A 15,469-nucleotide genomic window follows, 5' to 3' on the forward strand; every position below is an offset into this window, starting at 1 on the left:
CAGAGTATACCTTTTATAATTTTTTTTTTATTTTTTTTTTTTAAACAATGGGTTCCTTTAGTGCACAGATGTCTTGATATCCATCTTTACTGTGGCTATGTGGCAAGTTAAAATTGTTCAACCTGGTGTACATGTTCAATGACACTGGGTGACAAAGGATGCTTTCAACAAAAGATCTTTTATCCAACTGTAAGCTGAAAAAAAAAATCTACAACAGTCCCAGCTTCATTAAAAATGATGATCGATCAGTTGCTTATTCTTAGGCATCAAGATATCCATTTTTTTTTTTGTGTACGAGCGCTGTCGGTGCATTTCACAGTTTATACCTTGTAACACGCTGGGGGGGCGATATAGGGTGGCACAGCAGTGACAAACGGAAAACAGTCCATGTAAAGTAAATGCGCGGCCTTTATTTGCAGCCAGAGAATTGCAAACCAACATGCAATACAAAATAATAAATATTTGCCTGTCTGAGCGTTTACTAACTTATATAACCCTGACTCGCACTACCAGGGGCACTTACCCCCCCCCCCTTCCTCCTCTTCTCCAGAGCTGAGGTCTGGGCACTTTCGGCCAACATATAGTGAACTCTGGAGAATGCGCCCTAATTCCGCTGTTATTTCTGAGAAAACTCAAGAGACATTTGTTCTGTTCTTGTGGCTGGATTGTTTATTCTGCCCCCGGCTTTGGGAGTTTTGCGCCAGCTGCAGGCGCTCTTTGACAACAGGCAAAATTTTCTGCTGTCTTTCTCTTATCTCTGGTATTAGTGGAGAATTGGGGAGAATTTTATCTTCTCCAGCTAAGACCTGCAATGGAAATTTAGCTTCTGCCTCTTTCAACTGGGCTCCTGGCTTCCCCCTTAGGCTATGTGCGCACGTTGCGTAAATACATGCAGTTACGCTGCGCTTTGTAGCGCAGCGTAACTGCATGCGTCCTGTGTCCCCTGCACAATCTATGGAGATTGTGCAGGGGCCGTGCGCACGTGGCGTTTTAGAGCGCAGCGCTTCGGCTGCTGCCGAAGCGCTGCGTTCTAAGAAGTGACATGTCACTTCTTCCATGCGCTTTGCCGGCAGCCCCTGCTCTGTCTATGGCAGGAGCTGCAGGCAGAGCGCATGGAATCGGCTTTTTTTTTTTTCTCACTACGGACATTTCTGCAGCGATTTAAAGCACACATGTGCTCTTCAGATCGCTGCAGAAATTTCTGTAGTGACTGTACGCAACGTGCGCACATAGCCTTAGTTTCCAAAACATACATGTGTCCCAGTTTGTAGTCCAGATGTGCCCACAATTTAGTGGAAAAGTGTGTAACGCGCGTCTTGCTGTCCGGAATCTGAAAATATGCATATCTTATTTGTGGGAGCAATGTGCTCCCCTATATTGTAACTTTCATCGGCTCCTTTCAGTCTGGAGAGCCTGATTTGAAATTTGGTTGTAAAACTTGTAAGAATCTGATTTTGCCTGCCCATCGTTCCTGCTGGTCAGCAGAAGGCTTTGTTAACTTCCTTGGACCTAATAGAAATTTGTCACCTTGGCCATTTGCTAAGTAGATCTGAGGGGATTCTTCGTTGCAGTGCAGGGAGTTGGATGTATGTACAATGACAGCTGACTGATCTTTGTCATCTAATATATAAAGCTGAATATGTGTGTGTGTGTGTGTGTGTATGTCCGGGATTGGCATCTGCACCGTCGCAGCTACAGCCACAAAATTTTGCACACTCACACTTCTGGACCCCGAGAGCATCATAGGCTATGTTTTGAGGGGAAATTTTAACCCCGCGCTTTAGTTATTCGCCAAAAAACCTGCCCCCATTAAAGCGAATGGAGCTGGGAGCCACAGTGCAGCCAGAACTTCAGCAGCCACGCCCTTATATGGAACCTTGGTGTGTCACAATGCAGCCAGGGAAAGAGGCAGACACAGACAGGCTAAGAAACAGACATAGACAGGGTAAGAGACAGACAGGGAAAGAGACACAGGGAAAGAGACAGGCAGACAAAGAGAGACAGAGAGATATATACAGAGGGGGAGACAGACAGAGAATGGGAGAGAAACAGACAGTTACTATCCCGGGCAGCGCCGGTTGCTATGTTGTGGGACGAAATTTTAACCCAGCACGTTCCAATTTACCAATCAATTTTGCCCCTTTCTACATAATGGGGGAAAAAGTGAAACGAAAAGTGTTGGGGGCAAATTGACAGCTGCCAGATGTGAACAAGGGGGACTTAAAGAATGAGAGCGATTGGCGCCAAAGAGTATATACCGTACAGTTGCTAAGGTGGGGCCCCGACATGGGATACTCAACACACTCGGGGATATGAACACACACACAAAATGCGCCACACACTACCACGTACTTGAACACATATACCACCCTCCGCACACATTGTACCACACATACACCAACCTCGCCACATAATCACCCTAAACTCACACAAGTCTGGTATTATCCTTCAAAAATAAAAATCTGATTAATAAGCAGCCAAACTACAAGAACAACAAATGTACCACATAGGAAATACGGCAGCTGTCAGTCACATGACCTGTCTATATGTGTATGTGTGAGCTAATATATACTGTCAGGGGGGAGGGCTTTCTGTTGCCTGGAGATTTCAGGCTGCCAATAGCAACCAATCACAGCTTAGCTTCTATGTTGCTACAGTTAATTAATCTGAGCTCTGATTGGTTAATGTAGGCAACAATTTAATAATTACATTTATATCTATTTTGTTTTGTGGTTTTTGTGTGCAGAATACATTTTTGTTAATACATTCTATTTTGTTAACAGCAGTTATTAAACCGGGCGAAGCCGTGTAGTACAGCTAGTATTCTCATATTTCTCAGAATATCCTCACACCTCCCCACTTTAGGGGGCAGCACTTTCCTGGGTTCCCTCACGCGCCTATCTGCGACCTTCCCTTGTCGGAATAACCAGTTAGCGTTACGGTGCTCCCAGCCCTTTTTGGGAATGGTGAAATGGTACTGTTGGAGCGCAAGGCTGCAAGGCTCCAACGCAGCAACCTCCCATTTGTCCTGTAGACAGTGTATAACCAGCTGAGGGAGTTGTGGTCTATCTCCACGCTGAAGTGGCGCCCGTATAGGTAGGGTTGCAGAGCCCACACTATGGCTAGGCATTCCTTTTCCATCGTGGAATAGGCCACCTCCCTCGGCAACAGCTTCCTGCTCAGGTACAAAATGGAGTGTTCCTGGCCTGTAGAGTCCACATGGCTGAGTACCGCACCAAGGCCAAAGTCACTGGCGGCAGTTTGTACTACAAACGGCCGCGTGAAATCAGCTGCCTGTAGTACTGGGAAGCTGGGCAGGGTGGTCTTGAGCGCCTGGAAGGTTGTCTCCTAGTCCATTGTCCAATAATCTGCGGACGGCATCAACTTTTTGGTCCCCGTCAAGGGGCTTCGCCAGGCTACTATAGTGGGGAATGAACCTCCTATAGTTCCCAGCGGTCCCCAAGGAGGACATCACCTGCTTTTTGTTCCTGGGGCTGGGCCAGGATGTGATGGCATCCACTTTCCCAGGCTTTGGGTTCAGAGTCCCCTGTAGCCCACACAGAACAGAGTGGTTTGATCCTTCTTTGGGATGAGGACTACAGATGAGGCCCAAGGATTGCTGGATGCTTGGATCACCTCTAGCTTCAGCATCTCGTCATTCTCTGCACATCCAGGGATACCTGATATGCTAAACACTGAATCGGGGGGTGATCCTCAGTGTTTACGTGATGGACAGCCAACTCTGTCCTTCTAGGCTGGTCGCAAAACAACTCCCGGAAAGGGTGGAGGATGTTCCATAGCTGGGACAGTTGGTCCTCCAAGAGCTGGTGGCTAACCTCCACATCTCTTCGATGGATTCACCCGCCCTAACCTGGGCGAGCATATCCAGGAGGCTCTCCGCCTCTCCCTCTTTGGGCAGGTTGCACACAGGGAGTGCACAAGCCTACCACTCATGATGCGCCTTCATCATGTTTATGTGGAAGGCCTTCCATCTTTCACGGGCTGGGTCCAGGCTGACAAGGGACAGTACAGGGTTGAGCTGCTGGTAAACTAGGTATGGGCCTTCCCAGGCTTGCATTTTGTCCTGGAAGCGCAAAACATACTTGATGACCGACACTCCAGAGGTTGCTAAATCCCCTTCCTTAAGCCTCTTTCACCAGACCCAGGGGCCCCTGTCAGTCACCCATACAGGAGCTCAAAAGGTGAGAATCCCGTTGAGGTCTGTGGAACTTTATGTTAGGCAAATAACAGGTGTGGGAGATACAGCTCCCAGTCACGCTCGTGGAAGTTGACCAACATCTTAAGCATCTGCTTTAAGGTGCCATTGAACCGCTCGCATAGGCCATTAGTCTGTAGATGGTACAGGCTGGACACCAGATGTTGCACCTGTATTTGCTTACAGAGGGACTCCATCAGCTGCAACATAATTTGGGTCCCCAGTCAGTGAACATTTTTTGGTGAAAACTCACTTGGGAGAAAGGCGGTAGCCACCTTGTTGATGACAAGGCTACCACTTTGGGGTACCGGGTGGCATAATCTACTACTATTAGTACGAAGCGTTTCTCGGAGATCCTGGGGATGGCCACGGGCCAACCAGATCCACAGCCACCCTCCTGAAAGGCTCGTCAATGATGGGTAAGGATACCAGTGGGGCTTTGGGGCACAGCCCCGCCTTCCCCACTCTCTCACAGATGTCACACAAATGGCAGAAGGCAACCACATATGCCCCCATCTTTGGCTAGTAGAAATGCTGGGTTAACCTGTCCTTGGTCTTAGCGATCCCTGGGTGTCCAGCCATCGGAATCTCATGTCCAATCCGCAACAACTCCGCCCGGAATGGATAGGGTATCACCAACTGGCGGTCCCTGGGCCACGCCGCCAGTGAACCCTGCTGCACCGTGACCTGGTACAGCCGTCCTTGGTCGCAGACCACCCGCTCTGGTTCAGAGTCCGAAGGATGCTGTGCCGCCTGCTCCTTAAGAGCTTTCAGGCTGTCATCAGCTTCTAACGCGGCCTGAAACACCTGACTCGACGTGGCCAGAATCGTCAACACTGCCACATTTTTGGTAAGTACCCCGGGACCTGTGTCCTGGGCTCCGTCTGACTCTGCTGCCGCTTGGTCAGAAGAGGAAGAGCTATCTGACCTCCGGGAAGCTCCTTGGGGTCCAGCATTCCCACTGCGAGTGACAGTGGCCACGGCCGCTGTTACCATGGGTCGTATCTGCTTCTCTTCTGTTCCTGACAAAGTTGCCGGTTCTGGCAGACTTACCTGGCCTTCTGACACCCTGGTAGTGGGAGAACCCTGCAAAGAGACTTTACCTGGGAGCTCTTGTGCTCCTAAGTCAGCCCCAATCTCAACTGCCTGTTTCCTCCCCTGCAGCCTCATCAAGCCTCAACTCTCATCCAGACATTACATGTCAGTGTAAGCAAAAGACTCAGCGCTCACTCTCTCCTCCCTTGCAGCAGGCACTGGCAACACAGTGACACTTATACCCCTGGTGATGTTGACATGTCAGCACTGGCTGAAGGATCAGCACTTGGGGTTTCAGTGGCCACATTCTGGGACACTAGCCACCCCAAATATGTTCCTAGCAACACATTTGCAGGAATATTAGCAGGTATTCCCACTCCCCTCACCCCTCGTCCCGCGCCCCAATCCAAATAAACCTTGGCGACAGGCAGCGCCCGCTCAATTTTTCCAATCCCGGAGACAGTGAGGGTTTTTCCGGGTATCAAGTCTTGGAGGGGGGGGGGGGAAGGGGGACACACCATTTCAGGCCATACCAGGGTCCTCTAACTGGCGGTGTTCCGTAATCCCATGGACATGGCCTTGGCTATGGTGACAGGATGGAAATTGTCCAGGGACCTACACCACCCCCACCCACACACACAGGCCTGGAGAGGGAAGTCGAGGGAGACATCCCCTGCAGTCTAGGGGTAGGGTAGACAGTTGCAGGAGTCATCTTACCCCCTCTCCAGGTGCTACTGGCCACTCTCTTGGTCTCAGGAGTCCCATTATTGGTGTAGTCGTCCGCCATGGTGGTCGTAGCAGTGGACCACTTCGGCTTCTGGTTTCGGATGAACTGGCGGAGGTCCTCAGGGCAGATCCACAAGAGTTGTTCCGTGATGATCAAATCCAGGATATCCGGTCCGGTGGTGAGCTGCAGGCCCTTGGTCCAGTGTTCAGCTGCTCTGGCGATGGCCTGCCGGTGGTCGGCCCAGGTGTCCTTTGGTCCCTTCTGCAGGCTCTGGAATTTCTTGCGGTAGCACTATGGAGCGAGGTTGCACTGTTGGATCAGAGCCTGTTTGATGGTGTCATAGCCCTAACAAGCCACAAGGATATCCGGGCCTTACCCCTTTAGCGGGGGGTCAGGTACTTGGCCCACTGATCCTTGTCCAGATGGTGCTGCAGGCAAGTCAAAAGGTTATCAAAAATGAGTCCAAGTCGCCATCCTTCTCCAGCCCTGTGAAGTCCTCAATGCGGACCCTTGGAGGCTTGGTCCCTCGATTATCCAGGGTGGATGAAGGGGGCTGGAGCTGAGGTAGCTGCAGCTGGTGGTTACGCTCTACCTGTCGTTCTGCAGACTTATGCTGTGCCAGGCGCTCTGCAGCATCATGCTCTGCTTTATTCTCTGCGGCCTCCTTTTCTGCTAGACACCCCTACTTAGCCATGAGGATCCGGTAGGCTTTCTGGTCTGCAGCCGTAAGACAGGCCACAGTAGCTTGAAGAAGGGCCTCCAAACCTTTCAAGCTGGGGGGATGGGCAAGTGGTGAGCTGCCTACTGCAGAGCTTGGGGGCAAGCGGCACGCTACCGAGCCAGGTAGTGAGTGACCCGCTGCAGTACCAGGTAGTGAGTGACCCGATGCAGAGCCAGGTGATGCACTGTCCACTGGAGAGTGGAGAACTGGCATCTGGCTCCTTGAGGACCCTTGGATGGGCTCCTTCTTGCCGTGTTCAACAGAGCAAGGTGATGTGCCAGGTGGTGCACTGTACACTACAGAGCTTTTGACTGGCGTCAGGCTCCTGGAGGACTCGTGGCTAAGCTCCTGTTGACTGCACACAACACCATCCTCCACCTCTTCTACTCCGACCATAGCACTGGCCAGTTCTTTAGCTTTGCTCCTGGTGCCAGCGGTCATTCTTGCAGTCTTTGGTCACTTTGGACACAGCTGCAACCTGATGCACCCACACACCTTACTGCAGGGGTGGACAATTAATTTTCCCATGGGCCCACAAGAGAAATTGGGATGGTTTTAGAGGGCCGGACTAATATAATTAGCTCAGTTCTACCCAATACTGTATATAGTATATATACTATCCCTTCATAAACAAACAGTAAGTTAAACAATAAGATTCAATGAAAATGTGGGGGGCATACACATTACTGGGGTCAGTGGGGGACATACACATTACTGTGGTCAGTAGGGGTCAGGCACACTGGCCCTGGTGGTCAGTAGGGGGCACAGGCAGGCAGCACTGCAGCAGCAGAGCCTGAGGGCTCCTCTGGCTGCCTTCTCTGAGTCTGTGTGTCTGCTTCCTCTTTTGCAGGCACAGTGGGGACCTGAGAAGAACCAAGTGCTGCTCCCCTGCTCCACCCTCCTGCAGCCACTTTGCACTCTCCCTGCTGCTACTGGTGCACTTACCGCAGTTTGTAGAACAAACGTTTTTGAAGTGGCCGCTGTGGAGATGAGTCGATCACTTGGGGATCCCAGGGTAGAAGGGGCAGGCAAAGGGGGCTTGCCCAGTATCGACAGAGCAGGAGGAGGGGACAAGAGAGGCATTCAAGGAAGGTGTGTGTCCAGCATTGAGGGGGCGTGGATGACAGCAAAAGGGGCGTGGCTAGTCGCATAGATGCCGTAGAAGGTATCCAGAGAGTGTGATCAGCATCCAGTGGGGGCATGACTGGCAGCAAGAGGGGGCGTAACCGGTAGAGTGGGGGCGTGGCAGCAGTTTATCACTGCACTGCGGGATACATAGCTCCCGGCTGTGAGATAGGGGCTGAGGCGTCGATCAGGCCACGCCTCCAACTCTCAGCAAGACGGGTGGGCTGGTCACAGACAGTAGGCGGGCCGGATCCGTCCCGCGGGCCGCCCCTTGCCCAGGTCTGCCTTACAGTATCTGCACTCTGACACTCTAGTGTTGAGCTGGTCTTAAGATCCCAGCATCGGCCAGCGTTGCTTTCGCTGGCCGACGCTGCGTTACGTCCGCCGAAGGAAGGCAGCATGTAACGTTTTTTTGAGCAGCGCATTCCGTAGGATTTGGCTGTGCATGCTCTCTCTGGCTCCCTGCACACGTAACCAGGGTACACATCGGGTTACTAAGCAATGCGCTTTGCCTAGTTTCCCGATATTTACCCTGGCTAGTGTATGTGTGTGTGTGTGTATATATATATATATATATATAATATCACACACAGACCTGTCCCCAGTCCTCGCGGCATTGACGTCCTCAGCGCCATGGCCCCGCTCTGCTCCACCCACCTGGCACTCTGCCCCCCGCACACATTCTCGGCGGCAGAACGATCAGCTGATCACCCGGCGTTCGGCTGCTGTGAGCGATCAGCTGATCTCCTGGCGGCCGGGTTATCAGCTGATCGTTCACAATAGTCTGCCGCCGGTAAAACTGTAAAGAAGAAGAAAAAAAAAAAAAAAAAATATTCCGTTGTTTTGTATGATCCGTTGCATCCGTTGTGCCACTAGATGCAACACATCCGATGCATCCGTCATACAACGGAATGCAACAGATGCCGTTCAACGCAAGTGTGAAACTAGCCTTAGTCTCCACTTTTTCATCAAAAGTCATTTTTTGCAGGGAGCGTTGACAGGGCGGCATGGCAGTGACAGATGGAAAACAGTCTCTGTAAAGCAAATGCGTGGCTTTTATTTGCAGCCAGAGAATTGCAAACCAACATGCAATACAAAATAATAAACACTTGCCAGTCTGAGCGTTTACTAACATATATAACCCTGATTCACACTACGGCCTAAGGCCTCTGCCACACTCACGTGAATTTCACGCACGTGCCGAGAGACACGTATTTTCCCTGCGTGTTGTGTGCAGGTAAGTACGTGTCTCTGGTACGTGCGTGACACGTGTGTTCTACGTGTGCTATCCGCGATAGCACACGTAGAATCGGTAATTATTATACTCACCTGGTCCTTCCTGATGTCCGCGCTGCTGTCCGTGGTGCTGATCTTCGGCTCCAGCTCTCCCGTCTCCCCGCTGCTGCTGCTGCCAGGCTGTGAAGTGAATATTCAATGAGAATAATGAGCGGCGGTCGGCAGCAAGAGGCAGCAGCGGCAGAGACAGGAGGGCTGGAGAAGGTGAGTTAATGTTTTTTTTTTTTTTCACTGACGTGTGTTTTCTCCGGCGCGTGTCACACGGGACCGCATCCACACTACACCCGTGTGGTACGGGTGCGGGCCGTGTAACACCCGTGCTGCCGGCGAAAAACCGGACATGTCAGCGCTTTGAAAATCGCACACACGTACAAACGCACACGGACACACGTTCCGTGTGGTTTTACGTGTGTGTGCCTGCTACAATAGGGTAGCATTGGTTAAAGTGTCTCCGTGCCGCCGGTACGTGTAAAAAATGACAAACACGTGCCGGCAGCACGGATGTGTGGCACAGGCCTAAGACACACGGCATGAAAATCAGAGCGAGTGGAATGCGATAAAACATCACATTCCACTCGGACCAATATTACTCTATGTGCCAGCACCCATGAGCGATTATTTTCTCAGCCCTAATCAGACTGAGAAAACAATCTCAACATGCTGCGACTGTATTGCGATCCTTCTTTCTCTCGCACCCATTCAAGTTTATGGGGTGAGAGAAAAATCGCACTGCACTCGCAGTACACCGGTGTACTGTGAGTGCAGGGCGAGAATGGCAATAGCTGGCAACGGAGGAGAGAGGGAGATAAATCCCACCCCTCTGTAATCGCTGGCCCTCCCCTCCGCAGCGCTGGCCCGTCCCGGCCCCCCCCCCCCCCTCAGTGCTGGCCAATCGAATGATCGGACCTCAGTCGCAGTGACACTCGCAAGACACTTTGCTCCTGCTGTGCTGTCAGCATGAAACGAGTGTCATGGGAGGATCGCAGTAGTCCCCCGTGTGGCCCCGGCCTACCAAGGGCACTTGCCAAGCTTGGATCTCCAGTCGCAGATGTTTGGTTAGTATCAACTTCCATGTTAGGCTAGTTTCACACTTGCGTTGGACGGCTTCCGTAGCATTGCATTGTGTTACGGATGCAACGGATGCGTTGCATATAGTGGCACAACGGATGCTACGGATCGTACAAAACAACGGAAAGCTTTTTTTTTTTATTTATTTATTTTTTTTTCTTCTTTACAGTTTTACCGGCAGCAGACTATTGTGAACGATCAGCTGATCGCTCTCAATAGCCGGCGGCCGGTCGCTCAGCTGAGCGCTGTCACTTGCCGGCGGCCGAGCATGCCAGCGGGCAGGCGCTCAGCTGAACGTTCGGCCACTGCGAGACAAAATAAAGTTTGTGATTTTAAAAAAAAAAAAAGAGAAAAAAAAAAAGAGCATGCGCAGTGAAATCCTGAGGATTCCGCTGCTCAAAACAACGTTACATGCTGCGTTCCTCCCGCTGGGCGGAAGCAACGGAGCGTCGCCCAGCAGAAGCAACGCAGGTCCTTTTGGCACAATCCGTCACCCATACAAGTCTATGGGAAACAGCGGAATCCGTTAACGGATTCTGCTGTTTTCCAAAAGGGCGGATTGTAACGGAAGGAAAACAACGCAAGTGTGAAAGTACCCTTACTCCTCAGGCTTTTATGTGGCTGTGATTAGGTAAACTCCCTCAGCTCAGTTAGCCCAGCAGCTAGACTGCTACAGCAATATCTCACACAGGTTAACTGGGAAAGATATATACTCCGTCCAGTATTAGGCCTTGTTCGCACGTACCTGCTGATTATTCTGCAGCGATTTGACCGCACATGTGTGCTTCAAATCGCTGCAGAAACACTGCGTAATGGATGCAGTTTTTCTGTAGAAAAAAAGCCGATTTCATGCGCTATGGCTGCTGCCCCCACCATAGACAGAATGCGAGCTGCATTCAAAGCGCACAGAATAATTGACACGCTGCTTTTATGAGCACACGGATTTGAGTCAAAATTTTCGCATACAAATCGCTGTGTTTAAAAAAAAAAAAAAAAAAGCAACGACGCAGGACACATGCATTTACGCTGCAGTGCAATACGCCGCTTAAATGCATGTAATTACGCAACGTGCGCACATGCCCTTACTCCTGTCTGTCAGTTACAACTTGCACCTACAATCGTGAATGGGGGTAATTCACATGTCCATGATTTTCCACAGACGGGTGGTCCTTGAAAAATCGTGGAGACATGTTCAAGTTTGATTCGAGTGCCTAATCAAAATCTGCAGTGCAAGTCTGTGAGTCCATGAAGAAATCCGACAGCACTGCACTGCTAATTAGGAAAGAAGAAACAGGGAAGCTATTTGTTGTTTGTTTGTTTTTTTTGTTTTTTTTTAAATGAATGAGAAAATCTGATGAAACTTTGATTGAAATCACTAATGAAAGTTGGTCAGTGTTTTGCTCATGCGTGAAAAAAAACATGATGTCTGGATGAGGCCTTTGCAGAAATCTGTCGCTCGTGACTTCTCACTAGCTCTGTAATTAACATCTGTAATATATTTTTTTTTTTTCTGGTGTTCTACAACATGTGATAATGGTCACTTGTTGGGTTTTACAATTTGGGGTTATTTATATACTCTTTCAACTGAATGCATAAAAAAGCACCCAATATAATCAGCTTTTTTTCTGCCAACTGTAAGCATTTTTCATACCATAAAAAAAAATGGGGAAAAAAAGCGCTGTGTGAATTACCTTTTAAATCTGATGACTGCCATCTATGTTATTTTGGGGGGCTGTGCACATGTCCGATCTTTCCCTTCCATTGTTCGACTTTGCTTCAAGTGTCTAAGGCTAGGTTCACATTTCCGTTGTTTTTCATCAGTCACATGCGTTGCTTGACACTTGTGACTGATACGTTGTACAACGGATGACAAGAATAGAATTCATTGTCGGACTCAGTTGTAATAGAGAGAACGATCAGCTGATCGTTCACAATAGCCGGCCAGCTTTTGAGAGCGAACAGATGATCTCCCAGTGGCCGGCTAATGAGAGCGATCAGCCGATCGCTCACAGCAGCTGGCCGCCGGGTGATCAGCCGATCGCTCACAGCAGCTGGCCGCCGGGTGATCAGCCGATCGCTCACAGCAGCTGGCCGCCGGGTGATCAGCCGATCGCTCACAGCAGCTGGCCGCCGGGTGATCAGCCGATCGCTCACAGCAGCTGGCCGCCGGGTGATCAGCCGATCGCTCACAGCAGCTGGCCGCCGGGTGATCAGCCGATCGCTCACAGCAGCTGGCCGCCGGGTGATCAGCCGATCGCTCACAGCAGCTGGCCGCCGGGTGATTAGAAGATAGATCACAGCAGCCGGACGCCGAGAATGGGTGCGGGGTGGGCAGAGCCGAGCGGGGCCATAACGCTGAAGACGTCAGTGCCGGGTACTGCATGGCTGGGGACAGGTGTGTGTGTGTGTGTGTGTGTGTGTGTGTGTGTGTGTGTGTGTACATGCGGAGTGCGGTAGGGGGCGGAGCCGAGCGGGGAAGTGTCGGGCTCCCTGCACATGTAGCCAGGGTAAATATTAGGTAACTAAGCAAAAGCGCTTTGTTTACTAACCCGATGTGTACCCTGGTTACGTGTGCAGGGAGCTGAGAGAGAGCATGCGCAGCAAAATCCTACGGATTGCGCTGCTCAAAAAATATTACAAGCTGCGTTCCTGCCGCCCGACGGTCAGTCGTTCCACGACTGATCAGTCGGGCGGAGGATGCAACGCAGCGTCATCAGTCACAATCCGCTGCTCATACAAGTCTATGGGAACAACGGAATCCGCCAAATGGATTCCGTTGTTTATCAGAGCCGCGGATTGTGACTGATACAAATTGACGGAAATGTGAACCTAGCCTAATCAAAATGTCAATGCAAATCTATGTATCCATGGAAAAGATTGGACCGCACTCATCTAAGTGCGGTCCGATTTTCACGGACTGACTGAAGGGAGAAGGTGGAGAAACTTTTTTTTTTGTTTTTATTTTATTTTTTTTATTCTCTATACCCAAGAAAAACAGATCCCATTCTGATCAAACTCCCTCTAATCAGCATAATCGGACCGTGCTGCTCAAATGTGGGTAAAATGGTGATGTGACCCTACCCTGAAATTTACATTTCTCTAGAAGCATAAGAAAATAATGTGATAAATAATAATTTTATATCTTGACTAATTGTTACTTTTTATTTTTTTTTTTTTGTCTTTTTAAAGTTGTATTCCCCTAACGTGACACAGGACTCACAGGAGGATACGGAAGGATTTGATTTTAATGTTGAATCTGTGCGATCTGAAATCAGGAGAGGAAAAAAACTGGTAAGAGCTTATTGTTGTAAATAACATTGACAAATGTGTGAGAATGTAGAATAATACAGAAAATGTATTGTACATATTTAAAATTATACGCATTTGGGGAATTGATAATCTTCCTCCTTTAACATGTCCAGTTTTTATCACTTTCTGGCTTCTTATCTGAGCATCGGAGGTTCTGCAGTTTCTTTGGTTTTAACATGGGGAAACAACCGCACCTCTATGATCTTGTTCCTGCAGCAAATATGGCCTCTTACTTAGCCCCCCACCCTACTTTGGCTCCCATAGCGGATTACTTGACTATGGAAAGTCAGTCCTCCCGACTTTATTCCTTCCCCCCCTGGTTCCCGGCTGCGTTTCATATGACTGCCGCTTCCAAATCTATGGATAGCTGCCAATATAATTAGGATGACCGGTCTTGCGCCTTCTATCCAGCACAAGATTTGTGTCCCTGACCATATTGTATATAAAATAAGTCTTTACCCCATTGCAGCTCAATATTTTCCCCTTGTACGTACAAAATAAGCTATCCAGTTTTCTCAAACTGATGAATTGGTGCGTCATGGTAATATACAGCCATCACCTTGCTGTAATGGCCAGGATCAGAGATTACTTCAATCCCCACTATAGGTTTCCTAAGATGCTGTTTTCAATGATTGACAGAAAAATGGGCTCCATCTGCCCTATTTCCCAATCTCGTTATGTGCCTCTCAAAAAAGACTGTTGCTAGTTGGCTACAGCTGCCAGGACCACAAAGCTGTATTCACCGTCACACCGTTTTGAAGTTACAAAGTTTGAAAATCGTGGTAGAAATGTGTTTCCCCATATTAAAAGTTTAAGGAATTTGTTATCTCCAGAGTCATACTGACCTGCTCAAAAAAAGTTAGCATATGAAGAACATAGAAATAAAATCCCCAAATTCCAGTTTTTTTGTTCATCTCACCCCCCATTTCCAATTAAAATTTTCCCTTGCGCATTTTAGGGTTTTTTCATAGATGCATTTTAAAGAGCTGAAAAAGTTGTGGGGCCTAATATTCATATTACTTTTATGCTGTGTTGTGTTTTTTGTTTTTTGTTTTTTTGTTAAATACAGATATTGATAGCAAAATGAAGAAATTATGTCTGTTGCAACAATTCTTTTTTTTTTTTTTTTGTAACAAATTTTTTTTATTGGTATTTTTCAAAGAATAGTAAGTACATGCTGTAACATTTCCCTTTACCTGCTTCTTTTGACATATTTATAATAATTAAAGAAACCAGTATACAGTATATGGTAAGATTTAACTTGTATAAACAAGTATAACTGTGGCGCCCCTGAGGCTTCCGTCGCCACAGAGATATTGCACCTCAGCCAGGTCATACCAGTGGTATAAGAAGTGAAGGATTTTTCTCCCTTAACGATGACATCACAGCAGACACATTTCAACATGCCACAGGGATGGCAGCCAAGGATGTTCCCATCCCGTGTACCGTTATTAAGAAGGACATTGCCTTTATTTAGGAATGCCACATGGATTCTTTTATTTAATTTTATAATTTAACTGTATTATAAATGTATTTCTTATCAGCGGTTTAAAGGTTAATCCTTTTATTCAATTCTGGTTAGGCACGTTATCCAATTTCTGTGTTTTTCCAGTTATATATGTCAAAGGGAGAAAAAGACACTGCATATAGGACAGAGCACACCAATTATATATAAAAATGTAACACTTTATTAGGCACAAAATAGTTAAAACACAATTAAAACAATGAATCCCTCACCAGGGCACTCCAATGATTGATGTACATATTAAATGCATAACACCAGTACATAAAGGAATATTTGTATCTATATGGCAGGAAAAATCTTGGTCTATCATATGCCCATAAATGCTATGACCAATACCTGAATACAAGATACAATGTGCTTATCAAGAGGAGACCTAAAATAAGGTCCACAACCCCTATAGAGACTGCCTGATGATATACAACCACATGGTCTAAAATCACTGATAGA

The 15,469-nt window shown here is 48.4% G+C and overlaps 1 protein-coding gene across 1 annotated transcript in view; it reads left to right on the forward strand.

Moving 5' to 3' along the window:
• Nucleotides 1-15,469, forward strand: part of LOC142292138 (uncharacterized) — a 67,688-nt gene that overhangs the window by 12,593 nt on the left and 39,626 nt on the right. Inside the window, exon 2 of the mRNA XM_075337284.1 lies at nt 13,378-13,479. Within this exon, the coding sequence (XP_075193399.1) occupies nt 13,378-13,479 (102 nt within the window). The remainder of the gene's footprint in view (nt 1-13,377; nt 13,480-15,469) is intronic.

Source organism: Anomaloglossus baeobatrachus, chromosome 2 (genome assembly GCF_048569485.1).
Source record: "Anomaloglossus baeobatrachus isolate aAnoBae1 chromosome 2, aAnoBae1.hap1, whole genome shotgun sequence".
Classification (NCBI taxonomy): domain Eukaryota; kingdom Metazoa; phylum Chordata; class Amphibia; order Anura; family Aromobatidae; genus Anomaloglossus; species Anomaloglossus baeobatrachus.